The sequence below is a fragment of the Ochotona curzoniae genome, unplaced genomic scaffold, assembly GCF_017591425.1.
Source record: "Ochotona curzoniae isolate NIBS_2020 unplaced genomic scaffold, NIBS_Ocur_1.0 contig_3190, whole genome shotgun sequence".
Classification (NCBI taxonomy): Eukaryota; Metazoa; Chordata; class Mammalia; order Lagomorpha; family Ochotonidae; genus Ochotona; species Ochotona curzoniae.
The window spans coordinates 11,607,335-11,629,643 of record NW_024465751.1 but is presented as its reverse complement, the minus strand read 5'-3'; the positions used below and the strand labels follow the sequence as shown (position 1 = coordinate 11,629,643).

The 22,309-nt window shown below is 41.1% G+C and overlaps 1 protein-coding gene across 2 annotated transcripts in view; it reads right to left on the bottom strand.

Moving 5' to 3' along the window:
- Positions 1 to 2,244: 2,244 nt before the first annotated feature.
- The window catches only part of SNTB1 (syntrophin beta 1), a 229,638-nt gene continuing 209,573 nt past the window's right edge, over positions 2,245 to 22,309 (bottom strand). For both annotated transcript variants that reach the window (XM_040979364.1, XM_040979363.1), the window contains 3 exons: positions 14,701 to 14,897; positions 9,009 to 9,199; positions 2,245 to 5,326 (listed from right to left, as the gene is read on the bottom strand). In XM_040979364.1, the coding sequence (XP_040835298.1) occupies positions 5,234 to 5,326; positions 9,009 to 9,199; positions 14,701 to 14,897 (481 nt within the window). In that variant the 3' untranslated portion in view covers positions 2,245 to 5,233. The remainder of the gene's footprint in view (positions 5,327 to 9,008; positions 9,200 to 14,700; positions 14,898 to 22,309) is intronic.

The window sequence follows — 22,309 nt, the reverse complement described above, 5'->3', positions numbered from 1 at the left end:
TGAATGTAAACATGCAAATATGTCTGTCTCAAAAAGAAGTCATATTGACTTTTTACAATGCTGCCAAGTTGATCCTTGCCCATTGGGCCTTGTACACATATGTGATCACAGCCCTACTGTAATTTCTCACAAGTCAAAAGGTATATGCATGTGGAAATTGTTATGGTAGTTGTCCAAGAGCCTCCTCCGATCACAGCGGAACACATACTTTCTGATGCTAGTATAAATGCCCATGTTGCTATTACTCTTCCACTAGTAGGTATTTGAGAAATTTTTCACCTTGATCAATTAGTTCTTTAAAGTTGAACATAATGGAGGACCAGGTCCATAATCCCCAGGGTTGCTTAGGCCCACCTGTGAGAACTGGTCCTCCTCAGTGGAAAAGATGGTGTAGTGGACATCAGGCCCTGATGCACACGAGGTTATGGCAGCCCATTGGGGCCTGCAGAGGACATCTGTTACCATAGCAGAGGAAAGTTGGACAACCATCCCAGCCAAGTGATGACAGCAAATATCTGGGCGAATGGAGACTCTCAGGTTAAATATTTCATTCAACAGAAATTGGAAGAGTTTCCTCATCCTTGGATTAGTGAGATCGACAGCATTTCAGAACTATCGAAACCAACTGGCCAGTACCCTTGCAGCACTGTATCCGAACCCTGGGTTGTTTTCAGGTGGCCGTTTCTCATCCCAGGGTGCTGGGGCAGTTGGGAGGCTGCGTACAGCTGCTCTCCTTATCTTCCCTTTTCTCCCAGAAACAGGAGGGAGTAATAGAAAAATTGGAAACAATGACCATACCCACTTTTCCCTAACCCTCCATCCTTTCCACCCTGATCAACTGTGATCAATTGTGTAAACATCATCTAAAATAATTTTTTAAAAAAATTTAAAAATGAAAATAAGGAAGCTTAAAAGCTGCGTTTGAAGCCATTTTTAGGTAATTTTATATTACTTAATGGTTCTCATCTTTGTCTTCTGCTATGAGCATGAATCAGGAAAAAACATTGGACTTTCAATGTCTTTAAAGGTAGAATCAGGGTCATGAGTGAAGGTGAGGCAGATAGAAGTATTGGCTCTAAATGTAGAATTATTTAAACAAGATTTATTTTTATTGGAAAGGCAGATTTACTGAGAGAAGGAGAGGTAGAGAAAGATCTGCCATTTGCTGGTTCACTTCCCAAATGGCTATAATGGCCAGAGCTGGGCCAGTCTGTAGCCAGGAGCCAAAAGCCTGGAGCCTTTGAGTCTCCCATGCAGGTACAGGGTCCCAAGGCTTTGGCAGATCCGCACCTGCTTTCCCAGGCCATAAGCAGGAAGCTAGATGGGAAATGGAGCAGCTAGGATATGAATTGGTGCCAGTGTGGGATACTGGCACTTGCAAGGGAGGATTAGCCAACTGAGCCATCACCTCAGGCCCAGAGTATAGAATTCCCAAACAACTGTAGCCTTGCAGCATGTGAATGACCTGTCTGCGGAGATGAGAAGCTCACTGTCCTATGGCATGAATGGGTTGCCTGAGTGACACCAAGAGATATTGGGGAAGACATTCCCGAGTGTTTTCCCCATGGCACAAGTGTGAGATGACTTTAAGTGGCAAAAACACTACAGTAAATTTGATTGCTGTGTTTATATATGTATTTTTATGCTATGTTATATCACTAGCAAATATGCCTTAATATATTAAAATGGCACTGCTGGTATTATAAACTGGTTTAAAAAATGTGCTTGAAGAGATTCTGCAATTCTAAATCTAAAGTTTCAGCCAATAAAAAGAGACTGTGAAACCTCAGCCTGTCATAGTTATTACTGGCAATTTAAACAAAAAATGAATTCTTGCATAATAGAGAGTTTGGATAGCTGGACTTTAGCATACAGTTCAAATCCCAAGAAAATGTAGTTAAAAGGAAAGGCCTAAGCCCCAGGTAAACAGCCATCCTGAAGTTATATTCAACATGGTAATTTGGTGACAATACTAATTACTCAGAGTCTCAAAGTTGACTGCAATAGGATCAAACCTTATGCTTTAAAAGAAAAACAAAAAAAGTATGCCACCAAAAAAAAAAATTGTTGATGGCATCCTCTTTAGCCATAATTGCTCACCAGGTCACTGTGGCAAAAGGGAATTGGTGGGACTTATCTTCAGACTCCTGTGGTCATCTGGAAACATGACTGCATATCATGACACCACAACCCAGTCCACTATATTACATATTTGCAACATAATATAGACTTCTGTACTGGAAATCAGAGGTGAATATTTATTTAATTTAGGTATAAATTTTACATGATAGTCATGGTGATATAAACATAGGCACAGATTTTTTTTTAACTCAGAAGATATCCAAGAATTACTTTCCAACTCCAGCCTCCTCCAATATCATGTAAAACAGAGTTCAATGATTTCAGGACAGTCTGTGTCACCATTGAAACCGTTCTTTCCAAGTCACCCAGGCAGGGTCAGCAAGCTCTGGGACAAAGAGAAGCATTTTCACTCCATCCTTTGCTAAAACCAATTAGATGCCTCCACCTGCGAACCTTAGGTTGGGGTTATGATTTTGTTTCTTCTGTTTAATTCAAGCCAGAATAAACAATTGATACACCCATATATCCATTGGCCTTCGTTAAGTCCCTTTGAAGAGTTATCACCATGAAAAGGACTCAATTAACATATAGCAACAAATGGGTAACTTCCCACAAAGTGCAAATTGAAATAGTATTCATTTACATTGATTTTCATTTAGGGACAAACACTGTTAGTGTAATATCTTGGCATTGAACACAGAGTGAACTAAACAGAGCCAAATTTCTCAAAAAGACTCAGGTGACTGATGCTGGCCAGACATGGTCCAGACTTGGGAACTCATGTCATCCCCATACACATTGAAGCAAGGTGAAAACTAATTCAAAATCAGAGAGAATGGATATTTGAAACTGGTTTATCAGAGTCACTCTATTATATCCTTAGAGGGAAAAATAATTCATAACACAATTAGTAAGATTTTCTATTGCTTGCTAAGAACACATTTTAATTTACTTCAGAAAATGCATTAATTTTATTGAAATATATTTTTCCTAAAATATAAATATTTAAATTAAATTTTTATAAATGTAAGAGAATGTAGATTCTGTTGATCTTACACAAATATTCATCAGTCCAAAACTTAAGTGATGAAGAAATAATATTTGTAATTATGATGATTTTAATTTGTCTATAAATATATAATAGGATCTTTGCAACCTAGACATGAGTAATTAACTCATACTTCATGTACCGAGCACCTTAGATTACATATTGTTGTGGCATTAATGTATGAATTTTAACATGTTATTTACAACATACATGTATAATTCTCTTGTATAACAACATTCCAGTGATTCTGAAAATATAGTGAAAAGAGTGCAAGATAATTTACAGATGCATGAAAGCTCTTCTACAGAGTTTAAGATTTCACTCTTCAGCATTTTAAAATAATAAACAAAATGTCAATATCCTAAAGCTGTGTCTTCTAAAGCAATTTTGCTAAGTACATTCATTTCAAAGGTGCCCATGAGAAAGAAGTTCTGTGAGTAAGTGTGCAGGAGGTACAGCAGATTCCCCCAACAAGAATCATAGAGCACAAAGCCGGCAAGGAGGCCCGCAATAGCAGACACTATTTAACATTATTTTAACTCAGCATTTAACAAAGACTTTCATTCCCAAACTCCTACCCTAACCTCACCCACAGAACATACCACGCAACCATTGCCCCTTGGAATTAGTGTCAAACAACACTTCTACTAGGGGAAATGCTAATTTTAATAAAACTTTGTAACTTGATTACATACATATCTGAGTGGGCAACATCATGTTCCTTTAAAACAATTTTACCTTTTAAAGCTCTTTGCATAGGTATTTGCTAAAATACAACTCTTATAAAAAGCACACAGGTATCACACGAAACACTTGTCTATGTAAGCTATAGGAGAGAGATGTATTAGAAATGCTTATGGAAACCCTAGAGCTAATTTTCATGGTTTGAAAAAAGCAACTCAAAAATCAAAAAATGGCTGCTATTTTTAATGAGTTAGTCTTGAGAGATAAAAGCAAAAGCATTACATCAGTGATGTGCTATATTCACTATCTGAAAATATTCTTGTAGAAAAATATCAGGACACTGTGTTATTTCCCTGGAATTGCAAAAGGGCTGCAAATACTACCAACAAGTTTGATTATAGCACTGGGTCCTTATGTAAAACCCAATATCATCCAGAATGCAATGAGGCCGCTCTGGTACTCACTGGAAAACACATGCATACAAGCACAGGCAAGAACAAGGGGTCAATAAATTGCTCAGTACTTCCACTGGAAACCATGAAACAGGGATAATTAGCTAACCCCAAGCCATGAGTTGTTATATATATATAGATGACAACCTTTTTTAAACACACACACACACAATTTGCTTTGTATAAATAAAGCTATCACTCCTGGCCAAAAGGCAGCAGGCCTTGGTTTAAGTGTAGTTCCAGAGTGAATCATGTTTTGTGCATACAACTCTTCAACAAGCTTTGCAATTTCAGCCGTCTACCTTGGCTCAGAGTTCTGCTGTGTATGAGACCAGTATCTGATGCTTTATATAATTCCTGCTCAGCATATGCTAGTGAGAATGTTTCAGAATCATTAGACATCACTCAAAGACAATTCATTTTAAAAAAAGAAAAGAAAAACAGCTGCTTTGTACTTAAATAAAAGGTGGATGTCTAAGAGTTTTCTTCCACTCTCAGAGAAAGTCAACCTGAACTAGGAAATAAATCACAATAAAATGAGAGATCACCGCTACAGGGTAAGAAGGGTGGGAGGTGAAAATGTTCATTTCTCATCTGCTCAGCCCTCGCTTACTTAGGTGGACCAGTTGCCTAGAAACTGGTACACTTCAGACTGCACATGCTGTTCTCATGGTCTCTTCCTTGGCTGTTATTATGTAAAAACTATGCTGTGGGTTTTTCCAATTGCCCTCATCTCCTTAGCCTTCTACTGTTCTACTGTTCCATTCCTCACGGCACTGCCTTAGGATACCCCTTGCAATTGCTGAAGCTGACGGAGGAGTCTAGGACAGTTCCAGGTGACTCTTGAGAAGTGATGCTGATGGTGGCGTGCTCCACCTGCACACTTGCTCACTTTGGATGGTGTCTGGTGTCACAAGCCCCAGTGGGTCTGCAGCCTTCCTCTTCTCAAGAGAAGCAGCCTCGCTATTCAGGCCACCAAGCCCAGTCTTGTGATCTTAGCTGACAGGAAGGAATGAATGATGAAAACAATTGGCTTGGGACAGGAGTGAAGGTCCAGTTGCTGAAATTTAAAGAGAAGAGAGCATTGAAAGATTTTAAATGAATGCTTCATGCAAAACAGTGATTTACACATCAAACAAATCTATGGGCATTTCTTACTTTTAAGTGTTAACTGGAGCAATTATGTTTCAAAATCATTACCCCCAAAGGAGATAAAGAAATATATCTTTGAACTTATTCTTTACATCTCAATTTTTTTTTCTAAAATAGGCTCTGTGAAATTTATAGATACTATTACCATAAATATGGATGCTGCCCTTCTTTCCGAAATGATTCCTTTTGGTACCTCAGTAGTGATCTTTCTACTGGGTTTTGGATAGCATGAAACAGTACTGAATTTCACATCTGAAGACTAATTGTGAGCTGTGGTTCTGATACTTTTTGATCTGTTATCTTGAACAAGTCACTTAAAACTCTTCTGATCCTATTAACTCCAAGGGTAATTGGAAAATTACTTAAAATACAGGGAGGCAAATGTCTTTTATAGCAGCGAAGTCACTGGTTGGGAAGCCTGCCTTCCATATTGGAGGGCCTGAGTTCAAGCCCAGGCTCCACTTAGCATACAAGATTCTTGTTAACGTGTACCCTGGGAGACAGGAGGAATGGCCCAAGCACTGGGTCCCTGCCACCAATGTGGAAGGCTTAGTTTAAGTTGCTGGCTCCTAATGTCAACTGACTTTAACCCCAGCTGTTGATGGCACTTGAAGCAGTGGATAGGAACTAACCCTGTCTCTCCAGCTCTCCAAATTACTCATCCGTAATTTAAGATGCTGCATGTGAAAATGCCTTGTGAACTCTCACCAGGAGAGCCAAGCCAAAAAATGTGTCCTTGCTGCCCTTTGCTCTTCAGCTGTTATCTGCATGTAATGCCGCATGGCTGTGAGGGGAGTTTCTAAGTTTTTAGTGTTCTCAACATGAGCCTCTAGAACTCAGGACATGCAAGACATGTGGCTCATGCCTGAGAGTCCTTCCGGAGTTGAATTTTATTACCTAATACAGTTCAGGCAAAATAAGAGGGTTCTCTGTAATTGGAGCATATAATGCATCAACAAATTAAGGCTGTACTAATAGAAAGTACCGTGCTAAATATTTTCTATGCAGTAACTTTTTAAACTCTCTCCAAATATCAATATTAGTAGCTGTTGCTATTATCTCCATTGGTAATATAGGCAAGCTGTGAGTCTGAAAATGTGTAAAACTTACTGAAATTGTAGCTTTTAGGTAAGGAAGTAGGTGATCTTTAATGTTCCTTCCAAAATTTGTGAGTAACATAATACCATGTTTCAATTTGATGCCAGAGCCAGGGCTTGACCATGATATTATGTCACTCACAAATTTTGAAAGGAACATTAAAGATCACCGACTTCGGTCCCTGTACTTCATGGATGGGGACCCTCGGACCCAAGGGCGCTCCAAGACAGCTGCTGCAGTAGCTGCACACTCAGAGGGGGAGCCTGGGTTTTGACCTCCAGTTTATTGCATTTTGTACAGCTCATCTCTGCACTGCAAGCTCCTCGTCGCCTGCCTCCTGGGATTGCCTGCCTGCACACTGGGGCTCTGTGTCTGCGTTGAGCTTATCAACTGCATATATTGGCAGTAAAAAAAGAAGAAGTCCTTGCTAAATGTTCCACATCAGGTTGTGATTACAGGCACAAAGGCTAAAATTTAGACCTAAGTGATTTTTCTCAGGGACAAAAATAGCCTTGCATTTTTCTAAGGCAAGGATAAAACGGAAGACCGATTTTGTCTTCTTTTTTCACTTTGCTGGACAGTAGTCACCTCTAGGAAAAAGTGGTGTGATTGGTTAGGACAACAACTGAACTGGAACTATTCTTAGTAAAATGGACATTCAGGTCACTACCTTATTTGTAAACTGGTGATTCCAGCTGAACTTATTGACTGAAACACACAAATGAAACCCATTAAAATTCTGCAAATTCGTCTTAAAGGTTAGAAAAATGGCAGCTAGAAATAGTTTGGAGGGGAGTACAGACAGTTGGGAGCACAGGAAAGGGAACAGATTTCCTGGCCGCCCGTGGCATTCACAACAGGAAATCTAGTGCTGCACTAAGGACAGCAGAATCATCCATAATGGCTGATTGTGGGTAAGGCTCCTGTGCGTGACACCAGCATCCCATATGGGCTCTGGTTTGTATCCTGGCTCGCCGTTAAAGGCCTGGGCAAAGCTGCATAGGATGTCCAAGTGCTTGGCCCTGACAGCTATGTGGGAGACCTAGGTCCTGCTTTTAGCTCCGGTATTGCCCAGCTCTGGCAGTTATGACCATCTGGAGAACGAACCAGCAGACAGAAAATTGATCTCTCCCTGCCCTCCTCTATACATGTTTGTATACACAAAAACATATATAGCTCCCTCTCTAGCTCTTTCAAATAAATAAATAAAGCTCCTAAAACTTTAAGCCAAAAAACCCTAAGACTCTTTCTAGTGTGACCCCATCCTTTTCGTTTAGGTGGCACCTGCTGATAGCTCTGGATGATTTCTAGAAAGTGAGCATTTGTATCCCAAAGGAGAAATAACTGACGCTTCTGAGGAGAGACAGGTGCAGAACGATGAGGGGCTGTGGAAGCCAGTCGTGCAACGGGAATTACCAGGGCCCATGCTGTGGATTAGCGCTGCTTACGTCCTGGTTGCTCCATTGACAATCTAGCTCCCTGCTCATGTGCCTGGGAAAGCAGTAGAGAACAGCCTGCGTGTTTGCACTCCTGTACCCGCACAGATATCCTGAAGAAGCTCCTGTCTCTTCGATTTGGAGGAGCCCAGCTTTGGCTGTTGTGGCTGTTTGGGGAGTGAAAGAGCACATGGACACTCTCTTGCTCTGTCTACACCTGTCTGACTCTGTAACTCTGCTTTTCAAATATACCAGCATTTGCCAACCTCAGTTTCACTCACTGCTTTCTACATTTCCTGTCTGAGTAGGAGTAGTCACAGATATTCATTGGCATTTTGAGGAGGAGCCATAGAACAATTGTTACCCAGTCAAGGACTTCTTTTGACATTCTAGAATTTGAATGAGATGTTGTCTTCCTGAGATGTGAGCAGTTCTCATTCTTTCTGTCACACCCTTCTGATGACAGTTCCAAGGTTCGTGGAAAAATAATAAATTTGAACTCAACCATTGGTACGAGAAGTACAAATGTCACCTTAACTGATAAATTGCCTAATTTCGTTGGATATTATTTGATAATCAGCCCAAACTTGCGTTCCTCTGTGGAGTTCTTGGTTTCTTTCTGTTTTTGTTCTGGATCCCTCCAATTCTGTCATTTACCCAGCCCGTCCTTCTCCCCTCTGCTCCATTAAGAACTGCCTGGTAGCAGGGTCTACATGGTGTCCCTCAACGCATTCCTGATGCCTTGCAAGATGATCAAGCTATGTTAAATACCTGTTAGATTTTTAAACTAGTAAAGCAATTTGATAAGAATTTAATGTCAGTGTTTTCTTTCCTTTGCTTCAAATATTTGTGTACTTTTCAAATGGAAAATGAAACTCAAGGAAAAACTTACAGTTCTCTGAATCTACTCATTCATTTTTTCCAACAAGCAAATAAGACCTGGCTTGGGCCTGCAAATGCTTTGTGAAAAGTATAAGGCAGTATTATGTTTATGAGTCATTATAGGTTTGTTACAAAATGAAATACATGATGTCACACTGTCAAAAACACACTTACAAGCTCTCCTTCTTTGCCACCAAAATCTAAATAGAGCATCCTGATTCCATCATCTGAGGACATTTTCAGTTTCTCATACGGAGACTGTATGATTGTCTTGGCAAAGGCACCTTCCTGAGGTTCAGTGGTAATAGAAAATCCATTCTCATAATGTATGGTCAAGCGGCACTCCTGGTTTTTATAGGTGCAAGCTAGGAGAGAAGCCGAGGGGAGAAAGTCCCACGTTATCAGTGAAAATCAACCCAATTTCCCAGACACTTTAATGCTTCCAATGTTTTCAGTCCCGACGTTGGGACAGGCACACGTTTCATATTACATTTTAAAAAATAACAATAAATTGCCATGAAAATAGTCTTAGGTTGGTTTGGGTTTTATATTTAACTGTCTCCAAGGAATTAATGAAAGGAATTTCTTTTATTGGGACTCATTGAATGTCACCTGATTGCAAGCCTTGAGCTGCTGTAAGACCGCACATAGCTGGATAGGCGTTCCTGCCTCCCTTGGCCAGATGGGCCTTGCCTCAACCAGATGTAACAGGCATTTGATTTGAAATAAGAAACCTCCGAATCATCATCATCACCCTACTCTTATTCCTACACACACACACTCACACAATTACTCATTCACACACACATATCAAAAGTCATATCTGCTATTTATAGAAAAAAGCAAGGGTTACATCACTCAAGTTAGTAGATGTATTGTTTTAATGGCTTAAAACAATCGAATGAAGCTTGCTTAGACATTAAAGGAGTGCTCTTTTAATTTCCACGAGGCTTTTGGGTCCTGCACAGACATCACAGACATGGCATCGTCCATGAAGGATGCAGATTCTTCCCACTGGTCCCCAGGAAATGCAGAAACCTCAGGCGTGCTCTCTCTGATCCAAAGGAACTTGCTAAAAACTTTCTGAGAATGTTAGGCACCAACCTTTGTCTAGACTTCTTAACTGTGTTTAGGAAACACATGTGACTCTAAGCTTTAGATTCAGACAGGTGGACTCCCACTAGCATCCGAGTTCCATTTAGGAAGTCTTGTGAATAGATGAAATCTTCTATCAAAAAAGCAAAGGTTACTCTGTATTGAACTGTTTTTTTTTTAAACTACATAGAATGCCACACTGTATGAATGTGGCAAGTCAGGGACGTGGGCCCTGATTTCCTAGTAGATGACTTTAAGGAAATCAGGGCATTTTCCTTGCTGGGTATGCTGTAAAGGAAGGATGTGGAGGAGGCAGGAATCAGAGTGAAGGGCAGTGCTGCCTGACAACTCACTCTGTATCGTCATTACCTCCACTCTGCTTTCTAAGATTCTGAGCTTCACCTTACCACAAGCTGTTAGGGCAGAACTTTTACCCCAACTTGGCAGATGAAAAAGAAAAGAAAAACCTCAAAGAGGTGAATGAACATTATTACACTCAGTCTATTCAGCTTTCAAAATTCAAGTTATTTTAGTCTACCCATGTCTTGCTCTCATGCCTTGATGCTCTAGACCTGGAGGGATGTGAGGAGGATCCTGGGAAGAGGATCTCTTATGAAGAATGACAGAATTTAAGGGAAGACATGGGGACCTTTATGGCTCGCTGAATGAGGCAGCTTTTGATCCAAGCTCTGATGAAAACATATTCTCAGTCCCCTGATTTACTTCAGGCATCTTCAACTTGCAATAAAAATCTCCACCAGATGTGTGCTCCCTAGTAGGTCTGTGATTCCCCCGACTCTGGAAAGGGCCCACTAGACACTGCCCTGTGCCACGCTCTAAGGCCAAAGGTGATCAGTGACAACAGCATAGAGTCAGTGATGACTTCTCACCGTGGTACTTCTTTTTTGTGTTTTTTTTTTCAAAGAGACTGCAGAGTGATGCTAGGCTTGCCCTTTTTTAAGATTTATTTTATTTTTATTGGAAAGTCAGATATACAAAGAGCAGAGACAGAGAGGAAGATCCTCTGTCCGATGATTCACTCCTCAAGCAGCTGCAACAGCCAGAGGAGCTGTGCTGATCTGAAGCCAGGAGCCTGGGACCTCCTCTGGGTCTCCCACGTGGGTGCAGGGTCCCAAGGCTCTGGGTCATCCCTGACTACGTTCCCAGGTCATACACAGGAAGCTGGATGAGAAGTGGGGCCGCCGGGATTAAAAGCAGCATCCATATGGGATCACAGCATATGCAAGCTGAGAACTTTAGCCACTTGGTACTTCCCTTTTTTTTTAATATCTTTCACCTGCTCTAAACACACTTTTTATTCCTTATGTTTGAGCTTGAAAGTTATACCATCAGATATTCTGAAGTATCTGTGATTATTTTAATTCTAAATTACCTCACTGAATGGTATTTCTGGCCTTCATATAATGACCTTTATATAATGAAATCAGTTATCTGAAGATTTTCTCAATCTACACAGGATAAATTGAACACATTATCAAGTTAATTGAAGCTCTGATTAAAACAGAAGCCCCTTTCCGCAACTCCCTATAGGTATCTTTCAATTTGTAACTGGCTTACACCTTTGACCATTTCCATAATTTCTTGTCTCCCATCAGCCAGCCAGCTCAGTTCACAGAATTCTTTGTTATTCTCCTTTGGATAATCTATCAAAACCCTCATCCATTTGCCTGTCAAAAAAAGTGCTGCCTACAAAGATAAAAGGATTTCACAAAATTTGTACAATATAAACTCAGCCAAATCCCTGTGGGCATGGCATCTTTATTCTTTCCTAGAACATGTTTTATAAGTGTTGCATGGAGTCTGAATTTCTCTAGCCAAACACATCCATTGTCATTACATAGAGTATCGAAATGACAGGGCCTTTTCTAACTCTTGGGTTTAAAACTCTAGTATTTCTTGCCATAATGGACACACGCAACACAACAGAAGCTTCTGGGGTGAGTATTTAGGCTAATAGTCAAGGCCACAGGTTAGGACATAGGGTTCCACATTAGAGTGCGTGGGTTCCAGCTATAGTTCCTGAGTCCAGCGTCGCCTTGCAAGGCTGCAGGGGATGGCTGTCACCCACGTGGGAAGTTTAGACTCTGAACCCCAGACTCCTCCTGGCTTTGGCCTCAGCCCTGTCCCAGGCACTGTGTACATTTTGGGGGTGTGCACTAGCAGATATGAGCTCCTTTTAAATCTCTATTGATCTGTTAGAGAAATAAAGTTTTAAGTTAAAAGATTCAGGGTCATTCCCAAAATGATTGCAATGATGAGGGGAAACTTGGAGGCTCTGATTAGTTGTAAGGTGACTGCAAACAAGACGCTAATTATCTTAGATGTTGCAGCGGAAATTGTGTGGAACTTGTGGATTTTCATATTTCATGTCTTTCACAGAGAAAGCTATGATATGGCAGTGTGGATTTCATCTTGTAGCACACTTGTCTGTGGAAGTCACACCCTTGTACATTACAGCTTAGAGAAGTCTGTGGTCCAGCAACATCAGTACCGTCTGGGCTCTCTCTTACCACCTGTAAATTCACAGGTTTCACAACTGCTGAACCTGAATCCACCATGGGTAGAACATCTGGTTTTAGGCAAGAAAGCAGAATGGAAGAAAGTGGATAAGAAACTGTAAGAAGCGACCCAATGATGCTCAGGCCTCTCTGGAAGACTACTGTCACTAAAGTTCTTGAATGAGTGTCTCCCAGAGCCCCTGGAGAGGCTGCTTATAGATCTCAGAATCAGAAATTCATCATGGGTTTAGGATCAAAAACTACGCTTACAGACACTGTTCACTGTGCATTGAGCTGCCTGATAAAGAATATTGGGTTAGATATACAGTTTACTTTTGAGCCCAGTGTGATGGCTCAACTTTCTAATCCTCCACCTCCAAACATTGGGATCCCACATGTATTGGTTGCTTCACTCCCCATTAGCTATCTGCTTATGGCATGGGAAATTAGTAGAGGATGGCCCAAAATGTTGGGATCCTGCATCCACAGGGAAGACCCAGAAGAAGCTCCTGGCTCCTGGCTTCAGATTGGGTCAGCTCCAGCCATTGTGGCCATTTAGGGAGTGAACCAACAGATGGAAGATCTTACTCCTTGTCTCCCCTTCTCTCTATAAATCTACCTTGCCAATCAAATAAACAAATCTTTTAAAAATACAGATTTTACTTTAATAAAAGTATAAAGTTTTACAGTGTGCACTGTGTTTATGTCACTTTATATTCATATCATTTGGTCATCCTTCCACTTTCTCTTTTCCTCAGTTAAAACAATTAAATTATATGTATATTTAGATATATATTATTGATATGTATCATCATACTATCCATGGATCCATCCACTTGTCTATCATCTATACATTTGGATAAAGGCATGAAAATTATTTATCACAGTAGCCTGAAAAGAATTGCTGGTCAGAGCTGTTTGTTGGGTCACTGGCATGAATAAGAATATTCCTGTCTCTGTAGATGCTACGATGAATGAAGAATGGACTTCACAGTGACAAAGGCTACATTTAAAGTCTGTCATTTACTTTGCAAGCGTCTTGAGCTTTCTTAAAGATTTTGCAGGGTAGGTGTTGGCCACTGCAGTTAAGACAATACTGGGATTCCCCATGTCCCATACCAGAGTGCCAAGGGTCAAGTCCCGGCTTCTTTGCATCTGCTCTAGCTTCCTGCTAATGCGCACACGGTCTTATAGCAGATGGTAGCTCAATTAGCCGGGTCTGGGTCACACATGCAGAAGATTGCGAATCAGTTTTTGGCTCCTGGCTTTGACCTGGTCCAATCCTGAGTTTTGTTGGCATTTGGGGAGTGAACTGCCTTTCAAATAAAATGAAAATAAATAGACAAAAACCACTCTACCTGATTTGTCAGGCTGACCAAACTGTGAGGATTAGATGGGCATGTAATAAAGTGTTGTGACCCAGGACACACACATGCACAGGGGAACATTCACCCCACATACCCCATCACCAAAATTCTACAAAGTAATACGAAAACATTTTCACTAGTATCTCTAGCCTATCATATTTTCCTTTAAAAGATGTTGGTTTTGACTCAATGAATTGGTTTCAGGATCCATAAAAAGATTGTTTCTCATAGTATGGAAATAACTAAGTCACACACAGTACCTGTACACAGCAGATTTTCAGGAAATAGCATAGTGTAGATGCGACCTTCTTCCAACACTCATAACCCAATCTACCAACAGCTGGGCCTCTCTGATACCTCCACCTGGCTGGATCCACTGCACTCACCCAGGCTCCTTCCACACCACCCTGCCAGTCCATTGCTGTGCATTCAGGGGGTCTTGGGGACTCTCCCCTGGGCTTTTCTTGTATTCTTCTTAACCCTGCCTGGAAACCTTTGATTCCTGTCTGTTTCACAGCCTGAGTCTTCTGATAATTTCCATGAGCTTAGACTTCCAAAACTTGCATTCTGTGACAAATAACTCAGGACCAGTTTGTGTTGTTAATAAGCAAGAACCCCACCCACCAGTTCATGCCTCCACTTTCATTCCTCTGAGAAGCCATTCAAAACTGCAAACCCAAGTTACCAACTTCCCAGGAATGAAAATATGGATTTTTATAAGTCAAAGAACATAGAGCATGTAGAGCTTTAATTTAGAGGAATCTAAGTTTACTTCTGGAATTTCAAAGGACCCCAAATGTACAGGCATGGAGACTACGTGGAGGCCACGTTCAAGTACAAGAGGTGATGGAGTACAGTTGGTAGCCCATAGCCTGCAGGACCCACCTGTGGTGATTTCAGTAATGAGTTCGGCCGAGTTGTGGCAACCCTGCACTATGCTTCTTGTCCAATGGGAGAGGTCCCTGCTGGTCTCTGCCCGGAAGAGATGTGTTTCAATCCCTTGCCTGGTACCAGTGCGCGTTGCAAAAGATAGATCCACACCAACCTGGGGTGATCCCTTCCCTGGACCTGAATGAACCAGCCTGGATAGGGGTGGGAAAAGAAAGAGAGAGATCATCCAAATGAGTATCATTTTATGTACCTGGCATGCCAGTTCATAAAATCCCAAAATGGTGATGGCAATTTGCTCTCATTTTTCTGATCTGGAAATGAGGCCTCCACCATTTCTTGCTCTTCACCATGGTTTTATATCATCTCTCCAGTGGCAGAATGCACCCAAGAAATATGCATTGGCTAAATATACAGAGGAGTAGATGAATATGACTTTAACCTATATAAACTCAATCATCCTCAGTTACAAAGAAAAAGAAATAAGCGGGGGAAAGGATTTAATATGCTATAAAGTTGCTTCAAGTATTTCATAGCTAAGTATGTATGCAAATAAGCCATGAATATAGATGGGAGAGTGAATCTGTTACTTACTGAGCTTAACTTAGTCAATCTGCTTCCACTATACCGGGATGACCTTACTGTATTGAATGTACTTTGGAGCATGCTTTTTTCATACAGAACACCTCCAAATGCAAGCAAGCAACCTAGACCTCAACTGAAGCAGGTATATGTATATTTGTTGAACTCTGAGAAAGTTCTAGCATGCTGGAATTCCTCAGACAAGTGGAGAATTGCACTTGGGATATTTAAGGATTTTTGCTGTTATTGTTTAAAGATTCATTTTTTTTTATTGGAAAGTCAAATGTACAGAGAGAAAGATCTTATGTCTGCTGATTCACTCCCCAAGCAGCCACAATGGCCAGAGCTGAGCTGACTTGAAACCAGGAATCAGGAGCTTCTTCTGAGTCTCCCACATGGGTGCAGGGTCCTAAGTCTATCTTTGTGCCATCCTTGATTGCCTTCCCAAGCCTCAGGCATGAAGCTGGATGGGAAGTGGAGCTAGTCAGGACTAGAACCGGCACCCATATGGGATCCCAGTGCATGCACGGTGAGGACTTTAGCCAGTAGGCTACCATGCCAGGGCATAATGAAGTGTTTTTAAGAGCTCTTACTACACAAGATTTTCACACTGGCTTTAGATCTTACCCTCAGCATAAAAGTGACTTACACACTCAATGATTTCTGAAAAATCCACTTAAAACAGGAAGGCTTCAAGTGCCTCCTTCTGAGGCAGCAATGGTTCCTACTTCTCTTTGTCACCTTTAAACTCTCATGTTCTCTCTTGCTCCTTGATATCTCAGCCTCCTCTTGGGAAACCCTCATATCAATCATTTGCAGAGCAGCATAACTGTAATTTAGTGAATGATACTTCTCTCTGGGGTATTTGCATGTTCAACCTTATCTTTTTTGTACAGAAAGCAACACTTTAACATTTTCCGCAGAAATTTCAGGTGTCTAGCCACTTGGTGGATGGGATATTTATTTTCTTAGGTAAAGAGCTGGCTACCTTTATAGTAACCATTACATAAAGGAAAGTCAAGTCTTTATTTTCTTTTGTATACCCAAATACTATGGAACAAGTCAACAATGTCATAGAATATATTATACATATAGTCTGCTAACGTTCTAGCAGTAAGCTTGTTGGCTGCCTCCTAGAGCTTCCCTTTACTTCCAGGAGGCCAGTTCATCAGGTTGGGAGACTTTGCAATGCCAGGTTGTGGAAAAGCTGAAGCTTCTTTGGTTGCATGATTCACTGAAGATAGAAGACTAGCACACTGAGAGGTGAGACTACATCACAGTATGCGTCTCTACTCTCCAAATAAGAGATGGACTCCCAATGAAATTGTGAAATAGAGCTGAACAATAGGATGCTGAACTTTATATCACTGCCTATACCTACAATGTCAGGATACACTTAAATAGCAGAATGATGGACTTATGACTGTTGCTGAAAGAGAGTACTATTATAATAATATATGGGAAACTAGTTGGGGTAAGAAGGTATGGGGAGGGTAAAAGGAGAAATCCTTGAGCCTATTGGAACTGTATTACATAAAAATACATTAAAAATCAAAGCCATAAAAAAATAAAAATTGTATAATTCGTAATAGTTAATACCAAATAAATAGTATAGTACATCCTGTTCCATATCCTTAATCTCTATTTTCTAAATTGAATAATATAATTCCTACTCAATATGATTAAAATAAAATATAATAACATATGAGAGGTCCTAAAAAAGTTAATGCGAAATGTATATAAAAAACATGCACTGAAGTTTCCCAGTTTCTGCACTAAAAATGATTGGTTTGCTAACTGCTCACAGGGGCCAGGCCAGACCTGAAAGCTGTGGATTCACGTCCCATCTCCCATACGTCTGGAAAGGACACATCACAGGAGCCATATCTTACTGCCTCCTGTGATCTGCCTGAATGGGAAACGAATCAAGAACCAGAGCAGGCAGTTTGATCACACCAAGAATCCCAACCTGCACTTCAATTGCTAGGCTGCACATCTCCTAACTTACATATTTATTCCTTGTCATCATAAACATTTAAAAATATATATCTTTGTATTTACAGTATTTGGTCCAGTTCTTGCCAAATCACAGTCAACTTGCAATAAGAACTGGCTCTCCTGAACTCTATCTGACATGAGTTTCATTCTGTATCCTCTAAATTTCTGTCCTAAGAACCTCCACTCTGTCACAATCCAGGGCCTGCACAAATACACAGTCCGAGGAGAAGACGTGCCACCATCATGCATATTGTCATTGTAAGATTGAAGGCAACAGGGCCTGGTGGCGTAACCTAGCGGCTAAAGTCCTCACCTTGAACGCACTGGGTTCCCATATGGGCACCGGTTCTAATCCCGGCAGCTCCACTTCCCATCCAGCTCCCTGCTTGTTGCCTGGGAAAGCAGTCGAGGACAGCCCAAAGCTTGGGGACCCTGCACCCATGTGGGAGACCCGGAAGATGTTCCTGGCTTCGGTCTTCAGATTGGCGCAGCTCTAGCCGTTGCGCTCACTTGGGGAGTGAATCATCGGACGGAAGATCTTCCTCTCTGTCTCTCCTCCTTTCTGTATATCTGACATTTCTAATAGAAATAAATAAAACTTTTTTTAAAAAAAAGATTGAAGCCAACAGCGACGGAGGAGTACAATTTGTGAGGAAAAAATACATTTGGTGTGTGAACTCACATTTGGTATATTTCCGTCTGGGCATGAGGAGCTAAATAACGAACAGAGCAGACAAGAAGAAAGACTGGGGTCAGGCTGGGAAATGTCATGTGCAGCACCCTTTGAGAGGGAGACCACATGTGTTACAGGAAGGAAGGGACCAGCCTCTGGAGGAAGGAACACGGGTGTCCTTTGCTGTTCGTCTCAATGCTAAATTCTGATAGAAAAGATGAGGAAATGTGGGATTTTCAACCAAGCAATCATGAATTACCTAATATGTATTTCAAAGAGCAAACTGCCCTCTGAGGAAAGACAGTCATGTTGTAATTGTTTAAAGACATAGGTATTGAGTTCATGATATGTACGGTATTTTGCATAAACATGGAGAAAAAGCAGATTGTCTTTCTTTTCTGCTACCCTGTATGCGCTTTAAAAACACACTGGGAGTAAGTGAAAAACATTAGATTCCCAAGAAAAACTCAGGGTGTGTATCATCTGGTTGGAAAATCACAGATTACGCGATATACATATGTTCTGTGGAAGTGAATTTACATGTGCTGAAAACGTCTAGCTATGTAACAATATAAAATAAAAATGAGGGAGCGAATCTGTTACAACATTAACCAATTTTAAGAGGATTTTGATTTTTTAAAAAAATTTTACTTAAAAAAAATTTGCTGAGGCCAGTGTTATGGCATAGCAACTTAACCTTCTTCATGATTCATGAGATGCTGGCATTCCCATAGGGAAAGCAGTTCACGTCCCAGGCTGCTCTATTTCAGCTCCAGCTTTCTGCTAATGCACCAGGGAAAGCAGTGAAGGATGGCCCAAGTGCTTGAGTTCCTGCACTCACGTGGAGGACCTGGAGAAAGCTCTAACTCTTGACTTCGCTCTGGCCCATTCCGGCTGTTATAGCCATTTGGGGAGGAAAGCAGCAGCAGAAAGACCTGTCTCTCTCTATATATCTCTTTCCTCTCTCTCTAACTTTGCCTTTCAAGTTTAAAAAAAAAGTTCCTTTAAGAAATATCCAACATGACTTAAACCATGAGGCTGAAATAGGCGCATCGCCTAATGTTCAGAATCTGTGGCTTTTGACTCAATGTGTCATACATGTTTGTTGATGTTGTATTTGCTCACCTATACCCTCCTGCATTTGTTTGTGTCTGGATTATTCTAAATTGTCTGAATATTGTTCCCAAAACCTGATAGCCACAGGCAATGACTATGGGACAGCCCTTCTCTGAATGAAGTTAACTGATTCATATGACAGGAAACCTACACCTGTGGCCTCATTTTTCTCTTACGCTGATCAGCTGGCCTCCAGTAAGTGAGCCAGGAAAGATGCTGAGGCCTACGAGTGGGAGTTATAGGATTTGTTTTCATTTGTGTGTGTTCCAAGGGTCACGGAGAAGCTTTCAGCTCTGTTCAAGTTCATTCTCCCCTCTGTCTTCAACTAAACATGAAAAATCACTAGGTCATTCATTCACTTACCATTCAATAAAGCTTTCACTATTTAACAACAGATAGACTCATAGATGTTTAACCAGCACTGTAGTGGACTGAATTTGTATGTTGAAACCCTAGCCCCAATTCAAATATGATTGTATTTGAAAATAGGGCCTATAAAGAGGTCATAAAGATTAAGGGAGGGCCTAAAGATAGGACCTTAATCCAACAGGACTGGGTCCTTGTAAGAAAAGGAAGAGACTGAGGATGTTTTTTCTTCTGTGTACTTACAGAGGCAAAGCTATGTGAGGCTGCAACATGAAGGTACCACCACAAAGCTCACCCCAAATCAACCCTAACAACAATCTGATCTTGAGCTTCTAGTCTCCACAACTGTGACAACTGAACTTCTATTGTTTCTAGTGTCTCAGTTTGTGATATTTTGTTCCGGCAGCCCAGATGAATAAGAAAAATACACACTCTACAGAAATCTCTCTCTCTCTCTCTCTCACACACACACACACACACGCACACACACACATCTTTTGTCAATGGTAGATTGTTGCAATGATACACAGAAATTGCATATCCACTAACCACTACACCACTTAAAGGAGGCTAGTTAGCTGGCTGCTGTCCAATCACGACATTTCAAAGGTGGATCAAACCCCCTGATCAAGATACACTCAGGATTCCTTTTTGCTTAGTGTTTTGTGTGCCATATTGGTGATAGGAGAGGCGACTTGTAGGAAGAGACAGAGATAAACAGTGGAATAATGTAACTTAAACATGCTCTGGGAGATCTTTCCTCTGTAATGAATTTGCCTTGGCACATTGCCCACTCCTAGTCCATCAAAAACCTCAGAAACAGTGTATCCACTTGTCTGCTCAGCAGGCATTTCCACTCTCAGCTGACACACAGGCACGTCAGATTTCATAGAAGCAAAAGCAAAATTGGAAGCAACCCTAACAGCTGAAGGACTCACTGCGTGGGCTTGGTGCTGTGGCTAAGTCATTGCCTGTGATACTAGCATTCCTTTTTGGAGTACCGACTGAGTCCCAGCTACCCAACTTCTGTTACAGCTCCCTACTAATGTGCCTAGCAAAGAAGTGGAAAATTACTTCAGTGCTTGGACTCCTGCAGCCATGTGGGAGACCTGGATAGCACTCCAAGTTTCTGTTTCAATCCCAGGGAGTGAATAGATGAGAAATATTTCTCCAAGGCTCCTTTTCTGTTTTGTATTTTTGTAAGTAAATAAAAAAATATAATAAAAAGAACTCTCTACCAGGGTTCTAAGTTTGGTAACAAAGAGTTGGACCTATTTTAAGGTGGTGACCTTTATACTGAGAGTCAAAATTATACTCAAAAGAAATAGTCATTCATATAGGAAATTGAGGACCCAAATGAAGAAAAGATTACTAAAAATGCCCATAACAACAGGAGTCACTTCTTGGATGTGTATGGGGCAAAGGAAAAGATACACCTGAGTCTGGAGGAAGTGGCACTCTTGAAAGTGCTCCTAGTTGCTTCTGATGAATGCAAGTGCACTCTCTGAACACTACACACCAAAGTGAGGGAAGAATGAAGACACAACGTGGATGCATCTCAGAAGACTCTGGGAAATCAGAGAAACTGAGCAGGAGGCAGGAGGGCCACAGAAACGTAAGTCACGTCTTCATTTTCAAAACACAGACTGTATGACAGTGGTCCTAAGCAAAACTCTGCACTGAATTTTTTAAATGATATATATTTTTTGTTTTCAAAAGAAAGAAGGACATGTTTATGGATCCTATATGGCTTGTCCTCCATTCATAATCTTGTTCAGAAACAAGAAGACTAGAGAAATGGTAGGCAAGGTGAATACTCAGAAAAAGAATTTTGACGGAAAAAAATCCTTTAATATTCATTTGCTTTTTAAAAGTAAAAAGCTTTGAATCCAAAGTTTGCATTGTTAAGTGAGTGTGGCCTTCATGGGTCAGTCCAATTAGAGAAGGGCTCGTGCTACGTCCTCAGGTGTATTGCGTTAAACATTTCACCAGTGACTTGTATGATTGGGCGTCCAATCAATGGATAATCCACAACTGGGAAAGAAACATACAGAATCGGGTTGTAAGACAGTTTACCATTGCAGTTCAAAAAACCTAACATAATATCAGAACACGGGAGACATGGTGCAAAGCATCATTGGAAATCAGGTGTTGATTGGCTCAATGCAGAACAGCCTATCACACTGATGTGAATTTAATCTGAATACTGGAATTAAACAGACACTGAGCAGAGCACACTTGAAATACAATAATTTGGCTCTAGGTTCCAAGTATTTTTAAGAGAAAATGTTTTAATCATTTTGTGCCATGAAGGTCTTTGGTTCAAAAAAAGATTTGTTTATTTGAAAGAGTAACAAAGAGAGAGGGAAGTGGGGGAAGGAGAAAAAGAGTGAGGGAATGAGAAGGAGGGACAGAGTGAGAGGGGACAGAGAAATGGGGGGTGGGTGCAGAGAGGACTGGGGAGGAAGAGTAAAGGCTCTGGAGAGGGAGAGTATTCTTCCTGGAGAGTCTTCAACTTCACCAAAGGCATCCCCAGACGCCGGCACACCCCAAAGAACCATACTTGAAGCAAGAGGGAAAGTGAGGCAGGAGCACTTTCAGCCAAGCTGAGGCTGCCTGAGCTGGCCACTAGCAGGTCGTTGTTGAGTGTTCACTCAGCAGCGGTCACTGCTCATGCAATGCTGACAGCACCTGGATACGAAGATGTTGCGGGAAACAAATTTACTATTGCCAGCAAAGTAATCTACTGGAACTCAAGGCCAGGCACATCACCAGCTGATCTGCTGCTTGATGAAGGTGCCCCGTCTCTGGCTGCCATATATCTTTATCAACCCCCTTCTCAGGGCAGGAGCCTTTGTGTCACTGTGGATC